Source organism: Pyricularia grisea, chromosome I (genome assembly GCF_004355905.1).
Source record: "Pyricularia grisea strain NI907 chromosome I, whole genome shotgun sequence".
Lineage (NCBI taxonomy): Eukaryota > Fungi > Ascomycota > Sordariomycetes > Magnaporthales > Pyriculariaceae > Pyricularia > Pyricularia grisea.
The window spans coordinates 3,640,272-3,657,438 of NC_044973.1; the positions used below are offsets into that span (position 1 = coordinate 3,640,272).

Consider the following 17,167-nt stretch of genomic DNA (forward strand, 5'->3'; position numbering starts at 1 on the left):
GACTCGTCCGTTGTTGAGTGGGGACCGCATTGCCATTTGCTCCATCTGCTATATCTGACTGCAAGTGTCTTTTTATTTGTCTGCAGGCTTGAGGCAGCTACCTGCAGCATGCAATGCAGAATCCTAAAAAAGTGACAGATATCTCAGAGCCTACTCAAGAACCGCGCAACTGACCATGTCGCAGTAGCTTAGCCATAATGTCCAAACGGTCAGCGTCGAAATCACCAGCATCCCCACCCAAGAAAGTACGTCGATCCATGCAGCCCGAGGATTTAGAAACAATGGTTCCTGAGTCTCATAGGAAGTGGCCCGTCGACCAAGTGCCAGTCGAGATCTTCCAACTCATATGCGACTTCCTCCCCCGCGCCTCGGTGCAATGCATGCGCCTGGTATGCCGCGAGTTCGACCGCATGGTCTCGGCCCACTACTTTCGGAACGTCGTGGCACCCTTCCGGGCGGCCCTCTACGGATCCCCCGATAATCACAGCGGTGCCCTGGCTGTGGGTAGTGCTGGCGGGGAGGAGCTTCGTACCGTCTTTCACGTATTTGGCGAACACATAAGGGCCTTTGCCCTGGCGCTCGAGCTCAACGAGGTCGATTTAGCTTTTCCACCAGAGAAGCTCACGCAGCAGGTCATCAAGACGCCCTGGGGTCTATACCGGTGGCCGCTCAGGGATTACCAACGATACAGTGACCTGGAGGCTATAGAGGACCAGGCCGATGAGACGGCGCTGCTCACCAGTTCATTCAGAAAGCTCGGCCAGCTCAGTGAGCTCGGTCTGTCTTGCGATGCTGGGCTTGGTTTTCTCCAGGGTCCTGACCTCAACAAATATGCGCCGCGGACTCTGCCCCGCGTCTTCAAAAGCGCCCGGTACAAGCCCGAAGCTCTGACCAGCCATTCAATGGATGGCACCGTGGAGAACGGTAGAGCACGTCGATATGACCAACTTCAACGGATGATGGTTAATGCTGGGTACTCTGCCGAAGAGATTCCAGGGGCCATTGACTATCTGAAAACCTGCGAAGGTCGAGCGTCACCCCGAAAGTATGCAGAGGACGAGGGTATGATACCGATAGTCGACTCTTCTGAGGCTGGATTCGAAAACGCCAATGTTGCCCCTTCTGATGTGCCACCCAGGCCTGAGGCTCTGTTGTTGGATGATGGCACAGATGACGAGCCGCTACCTGACGTCGACATCGACGAAGCCCCTGTACAGAACCCTGTCCCACCATGGTTCGACATAAATCGCTGGGCGACCAAGGCAACCAAGCAAATAAAGAGCAATCCTTTAGAGCCGCAAGACCTGACGGCCGCGCAGAGAGAAATGCTGTTGGAGATGTCTTGGGCCCACGATGCTCTGGTACAGTCGTTTGTCATATCGGTCACTGACAACTACGACGCGTTCAGGAACGTCATGAGCTTCAACATTGCCCGCATTCCTGCCCACCTTGTTGGCACGCTCGCTCGTCCCACCTTTTGGGATAGCCTGCCCAATGTTTGGGAGTTCTCCCTTGGTGTAATCCCCGACTGGCGCGAGGTTCACAAGCGCAACGGTGTTATTGAAGACCTGCCTCTTTCACCTCTGGACGCCACCGGCCCGACGTACCATCTATTGCAGGCAATCGCATCGCGGAAGAATATCAAGAAGCTTCACTTTGAGTGGATCTGCGGCGGCGAGCTAGGCATCGGGGCTGGCCAGCGAAATCGTTATGTCCTGCCAGCGCCCTTTGTTCCTGACCCGAGGCAGATGGTCAAGTGGGACGTGTTGTTGAACGACGCCACATCGCATAGGGTCCTCCAGTTACCTCATATCACCGACATGTCTCTGAAGAACTGCTGGTTCAGCCCTCATGTATTCCTTCATACTGTTCAATCCATGTCGGTGTCCTCGTTGACCACCCTGAAGCTGGACACGGTCTCAATCACTGGCCCCGTTCAGCGCACAGTCAGCGTCAGCTATCTACCTCACAATGGCGGTGCTGACAGAATTCCGAATGCATGGCCATGGCCCTTGTGTATGGGCGCTGCTCCTGGACGGCCTTACACCTTTCAGGAAAACGTCGCTCAGGTACCAAACCCAAACGCCGTGCAGCAGCCGGCTCAATGGGCAAACGTGGCACCGCCCCCCAATGCTGCTCAGGCCACAGCAGACGCACCCCCACCAGGTAGCCAAGCTTGGCAAGGCCCTTTGCGGGATCATTGGATCCCTGTCCCGGAATTCCTGTCATGGGCACATATTCTCAACGAGATCACGCCGGGCCAAACTTTGCGTGAAAAGTATCACGACCTTGCTAGTGACCCATTTGATCAGAGCGAAAAGTCCTTCCAAGAACTTCAGGATCGTCTGAAGAGGCTTGGAAAGAATCTGGGTAAGTTGTTTGTGTCACAGCCGGATACTTATCAGTTGAGTGATGGATATGATTGTTATTCATCACTAACGCATGTTCCAGAACGCACAAGCAAACGCGGTCTCCATACAATCGACTTCAAGTCTTGTGGCTACATCCTTGTTGACGCAGATCACATAAACAACCACGCTCTAATACCCTCAGGGCCGCGGAACGTCGCTATGTTACCTTCGATGGTTGAGAAGTTGCGCTGCCTCGACGGATACATGCTCAAGTCCACTGCTACGTTGCTCGGCAAGATTATGGACGACTTCAGCGAGGGTGAGCAAAACATATTGAGACACGCCTTCGACATGACATTTGGCTGGAACGGTGTGTATGAGCCCGAGGTGGAGCACGCAGCGCACGAGGACGGGTTTCTGGAGCAAGGCCATGGCCGCTTCTCGGGCGGCTGGGAAAAAGGTGAAGCGCGTTCTCTCGCGCTTCGAATGCCGCCGATGAGCATCTCTACTCACGAGCGCTAGTGGCTGCTCGCACGCAGCTGCCCATGTGTCTCTTTCGGAAAGGGCAAGAAGAATTATTCGCGCCTTTACGCCCATCGAGTTGCAGAGCGTCTGCAGGATTCTCACTTGCCGACCAATCGCGCGTTAAAGAGGCTTGAGATACACTTGGAAGAGTTGAAATCTCCATCGACCTCAAGGCTCACAACGGTGACACCACTCCCAGATGTGCAGCCCAACTTGAGCCAGCACCGGAGTCAACATGGCCACCCTTGGTCCCGCCCACACGATTTTGATATCATACTGGAGCCTGCAACTGTTTACGATAGTGTTGCCAGGGACTCAACTGGGTTTTACGAGTTCATCAAGCAGTATATCAATCTTTACGACGATGTTGACTTCTTGGGGTTGGATGAGGAACCCGAGGAAACAACGATGAAGTATAATGATAAATTTGGTTCCATGTTTCCGTGGTACTGGGGCAACAGGCTTGCTATACTTGTCAAGGAGCGAAGGCTCGTTGTGAACTTGGCCGACTTCGTGCTGGGTAAGTCGGAGCCCGTCTGCTGGAGCATGCAGCCTGTCACGGCAGCGGTCCGATGGGCGCAGATGGATGAGGCCATGTTTATCGTCATTGATAATTGCCCTGGGCCAGCTAAGACACATTCTATGGCAGGGGCTGCCGATGCTGCCTATGTTGCGACCATGCGCTGCCGGGACTATGGTATGGATGGTAACCTAACCCTGAATGAGGCTGGAGACAGCAAGACACCAGCCTCTGACAAGACTACAACACCATCAACTTGGGAGTGCTCAATTTGAGGTTAACGAACACGGCAGTGGATCACTAAATAGGAAACAGTTCGACGTGGATGTTCTAGGACTGGCGCTTTGCGGCACGCATCTCAGCGCCCAGCATTGATTGACGAGATGCGCCGGTGAACAGTTTACTGCCACTTCTTGAATATTTCATTCATCTCTGGGTAGCAATTGTCGATAATGACGGATGATATGCCGCTCAAAAACTGAAGGAGACCCTTGGAACCCTCGTCACTGCACAATTTGCAGGATTTGATTTCTGCCGCCTAAACTTCTTTTGCTGCGTCAAGTCCTACTTTTTAAGTGTCTGGTTCTTGTCATGGTGGCCAATTGTTCATTATCCACTCCTGCGCAACCTACCGCGTCACTAGGAGCTGAGAGTACAAGGCACTATTTGGCTGTTCTCACAGCGTCCGCGTTCAGACGGTACGCGGTCATATCTTGTGGTTGGGTCCTTCTTTTTAAACAAACAACCTATGCGCTCCTGCTAATGATGGCTTGGAACATTTGGCTTGGCTAATATCATCAACAAGCAGAGCTCCCATTACTTCGGGCCGAATATAGGACCGTTGCATGTTTTTGTTCCTGTGTATACTCTTGTATCGGGATGCCCTCTCAGGTCAGAGAGGCCCCGAGTGTTTGCATAACATTTGTAATAGGAATAAACACCCCTAATTTGGACCCTTGCAAATACCGTGAACGACTTAATGCCGAGTCTGATAAATATCCAGCCAACACATGCTTATAAGTGACCAAATTGGGTTCGCAGGGAAATGAATACCTTCAGCCACTGGGCAAAATGACTGTTTGTATTATTGGAAGCATTGTGCAGTAATTACAGATGAATGCCATGATTTATCATTATTGCCATAAATGTTGAGATGTGAAACTCCCTTAATTTTTTCGCATTTTTTTTTCGTTTGATTAACAGTTATTTTGACATCTAGTGCGCTCCTCTTTTGGGTTTCTTATTATAGACCAGGATGGTGTCAAGTCTCTGTTAACATGATACACGCATCAACGGTGAAAGATTGCTGAAATCTCCGAAGCACAGTGTCAAGTAAGGCATATCAGACCTACAGGTCTCCTTCGTTTCGACTTTCCTAATGTTTATGACTTTTTTTTTCACAAGAACCAGGCGGAATTTTGATCAGGCATGATTTGCGATTATCAAAGGTGCGCTTCATGCCTCTTCGAGGCCACTCAAGGCTTCAAAGGAGAGCCCTGTCAATGTGAGGCAATACAAACATGCCACACCCTAGAGATATCATGGATAAAAGGCCATGCTGGTCTAGGCCAGGCTCGTAAGCAGAGTCGGCAGATGTAAAATAGCATGTGATATAAAGTCTGTAATTTATACAAATAGAAAATGGTGAGAAATCAAGGAAGTTGGGGAAGTGGTCGGCGAGTACAAGGATTGGCAAGAAAAAGGGATATGATCTTCCTCTCTCTCTCCTGAATATCGTTTAGAAGACTCCACACTACTATATAGAACTCCTTGTTCTAGACCCCTTTTTCTCAGATATGCCTTTCGCCTCACCACTGACTTATTCTCGGAAGGTGGCTCCCTGGAGAGTATGGATCCCTTGACATCTGATGCTCACCTCACACACACCCCTCCATCAGGCACACCAAGGAGAAGCATGAGACTTACAGCATCCCCGGCGAAGAAATCAATAAATAAGAGCCCTGTGAGGACCAAAAAAAAAGGTAGAATAGACAGGCCGGACCCAATCAGCCCGCGCGAGGATGGATCATAAGCAGATCAAGGTTTTTCGGGCATAATTACGTGTTGTAAGCAAAGGACTTTGGGGAAAGGTTTCGAACTTAATCGGGCGCGCAGACCCTCGAGATCTGTTTTTGGGGAGGGGCGGGTTTGGGCGCGAGTCGTGTGTTGGGGGGGAGGAAAAGGTGATGGTGGAATGAGAGATTTCGTCTCATGTCATTAGCCGAGCGTCCATTAGACTTCTATCCCTTTCTATTTTCTGTCCTTTACGTGGTATTTGTGTGTGTTTGTTATTGAAAGTGTTTGTTTTTTTTGGTTATTTCCTTTGCGAGAGAAAATAATTACATGCCGTTTCTGGGACGATCCTGGTTTTTAAATGTTCAGACGTTTCCAACACCCCACCTCATCAGCCAAACTGAGTAGCTAGCTGACGACATCAAACGCCAGACCCTCCGTCTCGCTCTGTCATTGTTGTTGTTGCCCTTTATTTCCAGAAATACATGACATGTGACGATGTGTTTGGATGGATATACCCCTAACGCGGGTGCAGGTCTAGAACGAGCAGGAATGCTTACAAAAAGTTTGATCTGTATTTGGCGTGTCTGGTTTGTTATCTTTTGTATCTTATTCTTGACAACTCAAAAAATAGCATTACCGGAAATATTGTGTTGGAGAGGAGGCCGAGAGTCCCGGGTGGCCAATGAGGTTGGTCTTTTTTTTTAAATTTTTAATTATAATTGTCATTTGTTTGTGTAGGTTGGTTATGTCCAAGCAAACCGCCACTCCGATCATGCAATGTGGCTAGGGAGGAAGTTTTAACAACGATGCGCTTCCATGGTGACTGTTGTCACCCAAATACAGTGCTTGCTTGTATATTGATCACTGCCAAAATAGGTACCTGGGAATGAATGATCTCATCGGCTCCTCCTCTCGGGCTGCATTCCGACACCGCCAAGAGTCTGACGCGTCTTTGTTGTCAAGGGACCCCACTGAAGGGAGCAGGGACAGAAAAAAAAAAAAAAAAAAAAAAAAAAAAAAAAAAAAAAAAAAAAAAAGGATGTACAAACAAACTCCTTTGGACGATCACCTTGTGGAGAGAACTACAATGCAAGTTTGCAGCGAAATCCCAACATGTTTTTTGTTAATTGCTCTGTTTGTCGCTAGGTTAATGACTCTCTCACGCACTGATGTCAAACGTGCGGCAAATAGTTTCTACAAAGTGCTGCAGTAGATCAGGACCCAAAAGGGACGGCTTACTGGAGTAAGGCTGCATTGGGCTCAAACTACCTAGGTACAATTGGATGATGTTATGTTTTTCTCCTTCTTGCTTGTTTCCCACATCCCTCATCGTGGAAAAAAATGAATAAGAAACAAGGTGGCTTGCGCTAGGCAACATGTGCGCTCAGCAGCTGAAAAACAAAAAAGAACGACGGATGATCCGATCAGTGCGTAGCGCCAGTCCATTTGTCTTTTTTTTTTCTCTCTTTCTCGCACTCTCTTTCTTTTCTTACGTAGTTCTTGGCAAGTGTAGTGTAGCTCACCAGTAAATACCTAATTCTTTTTTGTCACCCAAGCGTACAACTGCTATTTTGGGATCTTGGCTTGCTGTGCTCTATCTTTTTCTGTGTATCCCCACCACCGAGCCGAAGACATGGGTCAAGGGTCAATGATCGGTCAGAGGACGAGCGCAAAACAAAACCCCACGGAACAAACTGGATGCGGTTGTTATTACTGTATGCTGTTTCTTCATCGTCGAAAGAGCACACACAAAAAAAAAGCAAGTGTATTACGTATTGCGCAAAAAAATACCTTTTCTGGTTGCCATGCTGATCGTCGGACTTGAGCACTTTTTTTTTATGGTAAACAAAACGGAAACAAACAATGATCCAGCCAGCCATTCTGTTCTGTTCTGTTCTGTTCTGTCAGTATTAAACAAGGAATAATATATAGTATAGGGGTAGAAAACCTCATTCGTTGTCCAATAAACCTTCACCACGAAATAGAAAGTCGCTTGATTTTTCGTACCACGTCAGTAAGCGCCTCACCGAACAAAATGGAAGAAAACATTGGACCGTGGGGGGGGGGACTTTGGTTGCTGTCGTTCTGGCTTTCTCCACATCTCCGTACCCGAATTCGCCCAACCAAAAAAAATGTCCTTCTGCACCATTTTTCCAGAATTTCTACCGCTTCGCCCCGAAAAAAAAAAGAACCCTTGCATCATCTATCCATTGGAAAGCAGACCTGCCATTAACATCGGCGAACACCACCTCAAGGGGACGAAAAAAAAAAAAAAAAAAAAAAAACCATGGGTAAGGTAGCTTGGGTAGCTCATCTAGGTAGGTAACCCTGCTTTAGCCGCGCAACGTCGCAAATGTCAATAGTCGCCTCGTCCGGTCCCCGCGCCAGTCCGACAGTCAAAATGCATCAAAGGCTGTGCATGGCACGTTAAACCCGTTTTCGCTTTAGTCATTTTTTCTTCTTTCGCTCGCCTTCTCCGGCGGCCGTTCATTTTCTTCACCCACGTGGTAGGTGCTTTTTTATTTTATTTTATTTTGACTTAGGTACCGTCCAGTAGTTGGATTAGCTCCAACGATGCCGAGAAACTGAAGCTTGCCCAGGAGTGAACAATTTGTTTTTTCTCCAAATCTCCCCTTTTTACGTAAAGTATAAATGTGCTACGTAACTCTTTTAAGCTTGTCATCGAGTCAGTAGCCTTCTTTTTTAGTTTGGTTTGTCCAGTAACTTTGATAGCTTTTACCCAACCCAAAAGGCCCATCGAATGACTTGCCCATGCTTCGTCCTCCGCCGTCGGCGGGCCAGCGGCGGACCGGCGGCTCCCGGTCCGGAGGCTTTCTCTTTCCATTCATTGTTTTAGCCTTTGTCAAGGATGGCTAGCAACATTCAGGCATGCTTCTCGCCCACAAAAAAAAACAAAAAAAACTCGCTCGCTCACCGCTTGTCTTCATACAAAAGAAAGAAAAACAAGAAGGGAAAAAATTATGGCAAGGTTCCATGCATAGAGAGGAACGTTTGCCCCGCGCCATGTTTTGTTGCAAAATGCAAAAATTCATGCAGGTTGTGCGTGGTAAGCACATCAAATGGAACTATCGAATTGTTCCACGGCGCACGGCAGCCTGATTGACCTTTTTCGGGAGACGAGCTGCCAGCATCGTAAACTACCCGTACCCTATCCTTCATGATTGGAAGAGACATGTCTGAATCTAGGCATATGCTTGAACCGCTTACCTAAATGAGAAATGCCCCGATCCCAGGGGCTATTTGAATGACAAAAAGCCTCATAGCTCGGCGATAGGTATCCCAAGTGCGATTAGTCACTTTTCATATGATCAAGCAAAATGGTGACAGTATGATTGCTCAGGTATGATTGATCATGTTGAGCAAATCATGCGAAATTCCCCGACGGGACATATGGTGAGACGGGCAGAGAGAAAAAAGGGTCCAACCAAAAGCGCTCCAAAATTAATGGACAAGCAGTAAATATGCGGCGGCGGCATGACGTCTTGACAAGTTAGTCAAGCCGTAGTCGTCATCTGGGGGCTGTCTCGGTTGTTGTAGCCTCTTCTAGTAAAGTATTGTCACTACTCCGAGAGTGGTGTAGTTAATCTAGGTCAATTCCGATGTAAGATCTCATCTGCGAACCATTCTGTTGGTTCCTGTACGGCAAAAGCTCAAAATAAACCAGATGATGTTTTGTTTGTACAAATCATGCCGAAGACGCCAGTGGGGCCTGGTGGCAGGCAGATGGAAAGCCTCAGATCACTTGCAGAAGCCTATGGACGTTTCAAAAGCGGCGAAATTCGGGCACCACCAATTGAGCTGAAAACGTAGATCGACCCCTGAAGAACGACGGATTCGATCGATGATTTGTTCTTTGACGATGAGAACAGCCACAACGTGATATCGGGGGCGCAAGTAAAAGGACCGAAAAGTCGGGATTGCCTACTGCGCCGCCGCTGTGCTTGTAAGACGGTCGACTCGGGGAAAAAATCAAATAAAACGAGGTACCTGTATGCAAGTATAGCAGCCCCTATCAGGTATTAGATGCTGCGCGGTAAGTGTTTTAGGCGTGGCAAACTGCACCGGGTATTTGTGGAGGGCTAGTTAGAAGGAAAAAAAAAAAAAAAAGAAAGCAATGAGATAAAGAAAATAAAAAAAGATATCGCCAGCGGGTAACTAGCGTCAAACCACGGGTTGACAAATTATAGTACGGAAGCAAAGAAGGTAGAAAAGAACCTTGGCTCAAATCCGCAGTAGATGGAACGTTGCTTTGGGCTCCTCCCGAAGCTGTTGACGATTGATGATGTATGTATGGCCCGCATGGGCAAGCTCAGTTGGTTCAGCCTATCGACAATGCTGAACACTGTATACTGTACAACTAGCAGGCAAACGAGTTTTTGCCTGCCTGCCTACATTTGATACAGTACAGCAGTACTTTCACCTGGGGGTTGTGCTGGCTGCCATGCATTGCGCTTATGTATACCTAACTGTCTGTACAGTACTGTAGGTGTAGGCGATTTTGTGTGATTACCATGGTATGATGCGACGTCGCTACCAAGCTACAATGCACTACAGTGCGGCCAAGAGCTGGCTGCAACAGAAGTTTAACTTTAAGAATAGAAACTGACTAAGTCCCGAACGGGGATGGCGTCCACCAGAATCTGGGCTAGGAACTTAACAGTACAGTACGCGGTAGTAAGAACACACAGACGACATAAAAAAGCAATAAAAAAGCCCGCACTGTGAAAGGACTTCAGCGAACTCCGCTTCGACCTGCCATTTGACAGCATCCATCTCTTTTGGATTTTTAAGCAGACCTGAAATTGGAGTGCGACACTTGGGCGTAGGTGCCCGCCCTACCCATACCAATGACCGATGAAAGGGTCTGAGTTGGGAACATATACATACAGCAGATACTTTGGATGCCTTTGTATTCATATAGTGTAAAGTGACCAAAGAAGAAAAAGAGCAGCAAAGTCTTTTTTTTGTTTTGTTTTTTTGTTATAAACATCCCCCGATTGGCGGGTTTATGTTAACCTTCTCCATGAGCGGGTTGCCGGCACTACCTCAGGGTCTGCAAGTGGCTTGTTTTGGGTGTGCGTGTGCTGTTTTACTGTGTATGTGCTGCGAGGAAGAAAAGAAAAAAGATTGTGCTTTTGGGATCTGCAAACAAAAACGTGGGCCACCACACAGATAGACGGGCAAGATGGGGTCACATACTAAAGTTTTGGGGGAGTGATCGACGGAAGCGCTGAGTGAAGATCATGTCGTGTAAGATGTGCTTCAAGGCTGTTCCCAACTGGGGGTTTTGCTGTTGTGGAACACCATTTGTACAGTGTGCACCGTGAATGTAAAACCAGGCCCCAATTTGGAAAAGAAGGGACGCGTCCTCACTCTCCAAAAATCTCTTTTTTTTTTTTTTTTTTTTTTTTTTAGGGGTCACTAGCACCCGAGTCATCCGTCTCGAGCCAGACAAATCAGGCTGCTCAGCAGGCAGGCCATGTGAGCTGTGGGCCGACTACCTAAGGTACGTACCTTACCATACCGTGACCCTCTATAGCACTGTCCATACAGTACCTGCCAAGTTGCGTAGTACTCTGTCAACAGCTCACATCCAGGTATTTGCTTCGTTCGTCCAATCCTCATCTGCCACTGGTAGTGGATGCCATTCGCGACGAACCGATATTGGCAGGACGCGGGGAGCAGGTGATAGGTTGGGAAGGGAGACATGGGGGAGAATTTGGCTACAGCACCTGTCAGTCTCCATGCCCGTCATTATCGGGGAGCACACAAAAAAAAAAAAAGTGATTGCCAAAATAGGATACGAGATTTCGTCCCTGAGCTGCTTGTTGATCCCACGCACGCAAGCACCTCATGCACAAAGATCAAACGACCAGGAAGACAAAGTGGAGGACCCATAGAAGTGGAGTTCCCACCCACGCAAGATGGCACATGGCAACCGTGATTGGTTGAATGGCGCTAAAGACCCGCACTAGGGCCGCCGGCCGCTGTCTGCTTTGTACCAGATGGCCAAAACCCACGTCACATCCTGTTGAGAATGAGGCCAAAGTGGGAAAGGGAAGAAAACCACCAGGAGCGGGGATTCGAGTTGACGGGATGATGAACATGACAAGCTTGTTTTACAGGGGGGGTTTGTCAACGGATCTCCTGCCGACCTTTGCAGCTCTTCTTTTTTTGTTGGTTGTGTCGTGTGAATGGGTTTGATGCCGGGCTCTCAACCTTGGTTTCGTTTCACTGACAAACGGACCCGAATTCCCCCTATATTTCGACTCACCTGAAGCGCCCAAGCTTTTCTCAGGTCTGCGGTTTTTGTTGTAGCTGACGCTTTGCTTGTGTACAGTACAGACAAGACGCGTCTGAGCTTTGCTTTTCGGAAAGCTGTCCGGAGCCGCCAGCCCATGATCAAGCATCAAGCGCAGGTCGCCTGCAAAATGCAACCTACCTGCACCTAGCCACAGGCAGTATTCCGACTCCCGAGTTTGGGGGGGCAGGCAGGAATTTGTGTTTGCGTAGCAAGCTCGTGCCTTGTCCCTGACCTGGCTCTTCACTGACTAGCCTCGCAAGCCTCGCAAGCCTGCATGGTATATGGCTACCGGTACACCTACCCTGGCGCTAACTTTAGTGGTGACAGGAGCCAGTACCGTACCCCAAATTTGCCCCCCTTTTTCACCTCTTTAGCGTGCTCGATTTTCCAAAAGGCATCGAACTTTGGGAATGTGGGGACTTTACTTTCGTGTGTGCACAGTTTTGACCTGAGACGTCCGCAATCCAATTCCCCCGTCGACCTTTTAGGAACCAGTCAAGGGCCCATGGTTGGCACTACAAGCAGGACTCGTCCTGCCCGTGCAAGAACAGATAGATTAGCAAGACAACGAATTCTTTGCGTCGAGTCAGGGTAAATGTACACAACCGGAACCTGACAGCCTTACAAAACAGGAATATCTAATTCGTACATAACGCAACGAACAATCAGACTGCCGATGCATGACAGCCGGGAGATTGCGCCGCACCACTTGAACAGGTACCGTATGACGTGGAATCAATTGGATCGGGTTGTCATCACACAGTTTGTGGGGAATTGGCTCGGTAAAACATCGCCAGCAGTCAGCCAGCCAGCCTCGATGTTCAACGAGTTTCCGCAAAATTGGGGCAGTTTTGTCCGCGGATAAAGCAGTGTTGGCCTGGCGTCAAAAATGGGGCGCGCATCTGCTTTGGTTTACTGATACTATATTTCCTACCGCGCAATGTCATGGGAAACCCGTCTTTTTACTGAGCAATTAATTAGCTTCGGCTCATGAAGCATGGCTCCTTTTTAAAAGACCCGCGGGTAATTTATTCACCCCAACTCTCACAGACCGCTAATGTACAAATAAAAGAAATAAAAATAAAATAAAATAAAATAAAAAATAAAAAAAGCCGTGGGATGAGAAATGAATACAGTACCTAAGGTTAGGGCGGTGACAAGCAACTGGCGTCTCAAAGGTCTCCAACCAGCCCTGCATTAATTTTGCAGTGACCGACCGGCCGAACATGATTCGCTTCAAAGATCGGCAATTCGGACAATCTGTAGATTCCCGAGGGCCCCTCCTCTTCCTCCCCCTCCAAGCATTTTCAGCGACAGGTCTGTCTAATTTTACTGGATCAAGTTGTCGATGAGCGAGGGTGGACACCACACGCTATGCGTAATGCTATACTATTACGCCACGAAGAAAATAAAACTGCTGCGGCGGTTGTAGAGGCTGTGTGGTGATCACGGAATTACCAATGCTCCAAGGTGCCTAATTACCGGTGAACAACAATCGACGTCGGGGGAAAGAGGTAAAATACAAAGAAGTAAATGCACACTGTATTCTCAGTCAGTTGCTCTCCACAGTTCTTGCCTTGTCTCTCTTTCTCCGGAGAAGCATGATAACCAAGTGGTTCGACCCATGTCAAACTTCTTGTACTGGCTTGTACCCAAGCTGTACTTGCGGACTGCTGACTGTCAATTAGGGTTTATTGTCATATTACTCACGATAAACCTTGGCTATTTTTTGCATGATATGGAGAGTGGAGTATTTCGGAGCGTTGTACTGTTGTAGTAGTAGTAGTAAATAGTAGTAGTACTACGAATAGACTACTTCCTCCACAGTTGTTCAAGCAGTTAGGGGTGTGACCAAGTTGATGGTGACGTCCCAGAGGGACGGACGGATGAGGCGAGGATGACAAGATACAATGAAAAAAGAACAAGGGTCGTTCGTTGGAGAAAAAAAAAAAAGCCTCGGAGCCACCACCGTTATAGGCCGGCTCCGCCTCGGTCGTGTCATGGTTTTTGGTGCTAAGATCAAGGGGGCAAGCACTCGTACGAGTGTTGTTGGTTGTTCCAACTTTATAAGCATCAGCATCCTTCGGGGTTTGTACGAAGTAGTAGTAATCCCGGGCCGTAAAATCCAGGAAGAGCGCATGATGTTGCTCCATACTGCGATTTAAGTGAAAAAAAAAAAAAAAAATCATTAACGAAATCCGGGTGTTGACTGGTGTATTACTAGTCCCATCGGCGGACTTGTTTGGTTGAGCTAACGGCGCGGACCCTAGCCTCAGGTGAACTTAACCCAAAGGGGATAAAGCGTTGCTATTCATGGAATATTATTTACAAGGAATTGATCTTTATGATGGAGCCACCGTTTTGGCCACGATATTTAGCACGATTTTAACTGGTCCAACCGTAGCAGCTGAACCAAAAACAGCCCGACAAGTTGAGGGAAGGGGGAGACAAAGGCTGTGGGTTGGAGAAAAGAAAAAGAGAAAAAGTAATAAGAATTCGATGGAAGAAATCTACTCCACTGCGACATGCCGGTTATGGTTGCACTATGCCAAGAGCCTGCTGCTATCAATCATACCTACTTACCAAGTCTAGTACTTTCCAACAGTCAAGTTAAAGTCGGTGCTGCTCTGCAGTCCACGGGCGGACCCCAAGCGGCCAAAATGTTCCCGCCTGAGTTGAATGCGGCCTTGGATTTTAACAAGTTTGAGTACAGCAATAGCCTGTGGCCCCGAATTGCCGGCCGACTTGCGGGGTTGCTTTGACAACGGGCTAAAGGTACTTTGATTGATCGCTTGGCTATACAGTCGGAGTGATAGCTCCTTGAGGTTTAATCCCTTTTTTTTTTTTTTTTTTTTTTTGTTGGAAGGTGGGCATAGTAGAAGAGATTGGTTCTTACTAAATGGGAATGAACGAGGCTGTGTTACCAGCCAGCAATCAGCGCAGAACAACTCTTGGGCTGTTTTCGCGGAATGCGTCGCTGCCCAGGGAAATGGTTTTTTAAAATCGACGAATGACGAGTCGCGGACTCACTATGCTTCCAATCTGACGGTGCTACCTCCAACTCGGGCTGTGGCACGTTGCTGCCGTTGAGGTTGCCCTTTCACTCGGCCAGGAGAGAGTGGACCGGCGCCCCGATACGACATGCTTAGGGCTGGGGGGTAAATGGAACTTGAACGGTGGCCAGTCATAACGTGCTTACGGGTAGACTAGTTCGCCTCTACTGCACACGCAAATATCAGGGCTCAGCTAGCACACCTGTATCGGGTTGAGCCAATCGCCTAGGGTGGGATAACAAAGATGGATGGCAGTCTTGGTGACCAGGTGACCCAGGGATTCGGCACCGACCCCTAGTTTTCTTTGTTCCTATTGTTTTTATTTTTATTCTCTTATTTTTATTTTACTTTTTGTTATTTTGTTGTACCTGTTTGTTGTTGTTGGTCTATTTTTTTTTCTTGTCTTTCGACCACAGACTGAAGTTTGTTTAGCTCGCTTACGCCATTCTAGTTTGGTTCTATTATTCCCTCCCGGAAATTCGAGTTTCTTTTTTAAGGTCTGCTCAAGTTAAGCCAACCTATTCATCACAGGTTAGGTGACTTACTTGTGATGGCTAGAGTGTATCTGGAAGGCGCCCGGAAGTCAGCTTTGTTAGTTGCTTTACCAATCTACCTAATCTTAGAAATACTTGCTTGGAACGTGGAAAGAAACTACAATGGTGAGGATGGAAGTGCAAACAAGTAGATCACACAAAAAAAAATACAGCCACTCTGAACGGAAGGCGGCGGGAGAAGGACTTCGGGCTTTTCTTAACCACCGTCATTGGCCGCCCAACCGAAAAAGCACGCCGGTCAGCCAAGAGTTCACTGTTTCTTTGTTCGGTTGCTTCAGGCTTCTTACCAGTTAGCCGCAGGTCGCAGGCTAGACTTCACCAAGAATGGGCGTTTATGAAGCAGCAGGTATTCTTTTTGCCCCTTTGTTCCCAACTACGGACAGTGTGGCTGGGTCGATTTTCACGTGGCGGATGCACGGGGTCGATGATGGACATAAGAAACATTAAAAAAAGAAATAAATCAACACCAAAAGTTTCGAGTTATTCTTGGCAAAACGTTTGTGCTCGATTGGTCTAGACTGCGCAATCGTGCTTTTTTGGTGACATAGCATGGTATGACTTCTTTGAGTTTGGGATAAGTCCAACATCAGCGAGCAAAAAGTTATCTGAACTTTTGACGTAGGAGGCAGCTCCAATAGTCGAAAGGCCGTGCAATGTCAGGGAGGCCACCAATTCGTTGCTGGGCTTTTTTTTTTTTTTTTCTTTTTTTTCTTTTTTTTTTTCTCCCTTGCCTTGCCCCCCTTGTGAAGATCAAAAAGAGGAGGAAGCTCGACTCAATCAATCCCCGATAGATGATACAATACTATAAATCAATCAATGCAATGTATCTGCGATGTTCCTTGCTGTCAAATCTCACCGATGACTGCCATATGCAGCCCCGTGTGATAGAACTGATGGGACGAGCAACATTTTGAAATGCCAAGGCGGATAGTCAAAAAGTCAAGCACAAAGTGGGTTGGGATCCAAACCTGCAGCGTCGCCTCAGCATTTCCATGGCGGCTCGGGTAGAAATGGGGACTTGCCAGAGTTGCGGTTTGCGGCTCGAACCAATAAAAAACAACAATAACAAAAAAAAAAAAAAAAAAAAAAAAAAACCCAACTACCTAGGTAGCCATTAACGCCCCAAAGCCAAAAAGGTCCGGAAAAACAGCTCCCGTTTATTTGGCTTTGTGGAATCAATGTCCAAAGTAGCGGGGCAGACAGACAGACAGACTGAGAGACAGACAGGTCAGGCATGCATGCACAGTTACAGTACCTAGCTACCTTAGGCAGACACGGACGGACGACAGTGACGACGTGGTCAGTGCTTCGACGGTCCCTTTGTTTCTTCCTATCCTGGGTCAAATCTTTGGAGTCGCTTCTCCAAGGATGCCAACCAGGACAGGTAAGGTGTGCGGACTGGCGGACTGTCGAGTCGTCAACTTGGTGGGGCATCTCCCTCTGCGTGCGACGTCTTGTGCTGAACGGGATGGTGCTGGGAGGGGTATGACCGGGATATGGAGCCAAAGAAAAAAAAAAATCCCAGCTAGGCCAAGGGTAGTAGGGTGGGCGAGTGAACTGGGGTTTGGGGGTGTGTGCACCGTGTGCTCGCGGTTTCGCACACCAATCCAAAAGTCCCGCCTGCAGGCCTGCGACCGTGCTTTCAGTGTATGCCCGGTTGGCGGCCACTGTGACAGTACCCAGGTACCTTGCCCTGCCTCCATGCCTGCCTGTCCCTCTCTCACAACCAAGGGCGAGCAACCCGCTAGCCTGGTATTTAACAAAGTGGCATCCCTCCCCCTCCGCCAAACGCCTCCGACCTCTCCTTCTGAACCCAGTCCCAG

The 17,167-nt window shown here is 48.3% G+C and overlaps 1 protein-coding gene across 1 annotated transcript; it reads left to right on the plus strand.

Annotated features, from left to right (window-relative positions):
* Window positions 1-197: 197 nt before the first annotated feature.
* Window positions 198-4,343, plus strand: PgNI_06156 (uncharacterized protein; the record flags this gene model as incomplete). Its single annotated transcript, XM_031126183.1, has 2 exons — window positions 198-2,370; window positions 2,452-4,343. The coding sequence occupies 2 exons, from the start codon at window positions 198-200 to the stop codon at window positions 2,871-2,873; spliced, it is 2,595 nt and encodes an 864-aa protein (XP_030983187.1). The 3' UTR covers window positions 2,874-4,343.
* Between the last annotated feature and the right edge of the window lie 12,824 nt (window positions 4,344-17,167).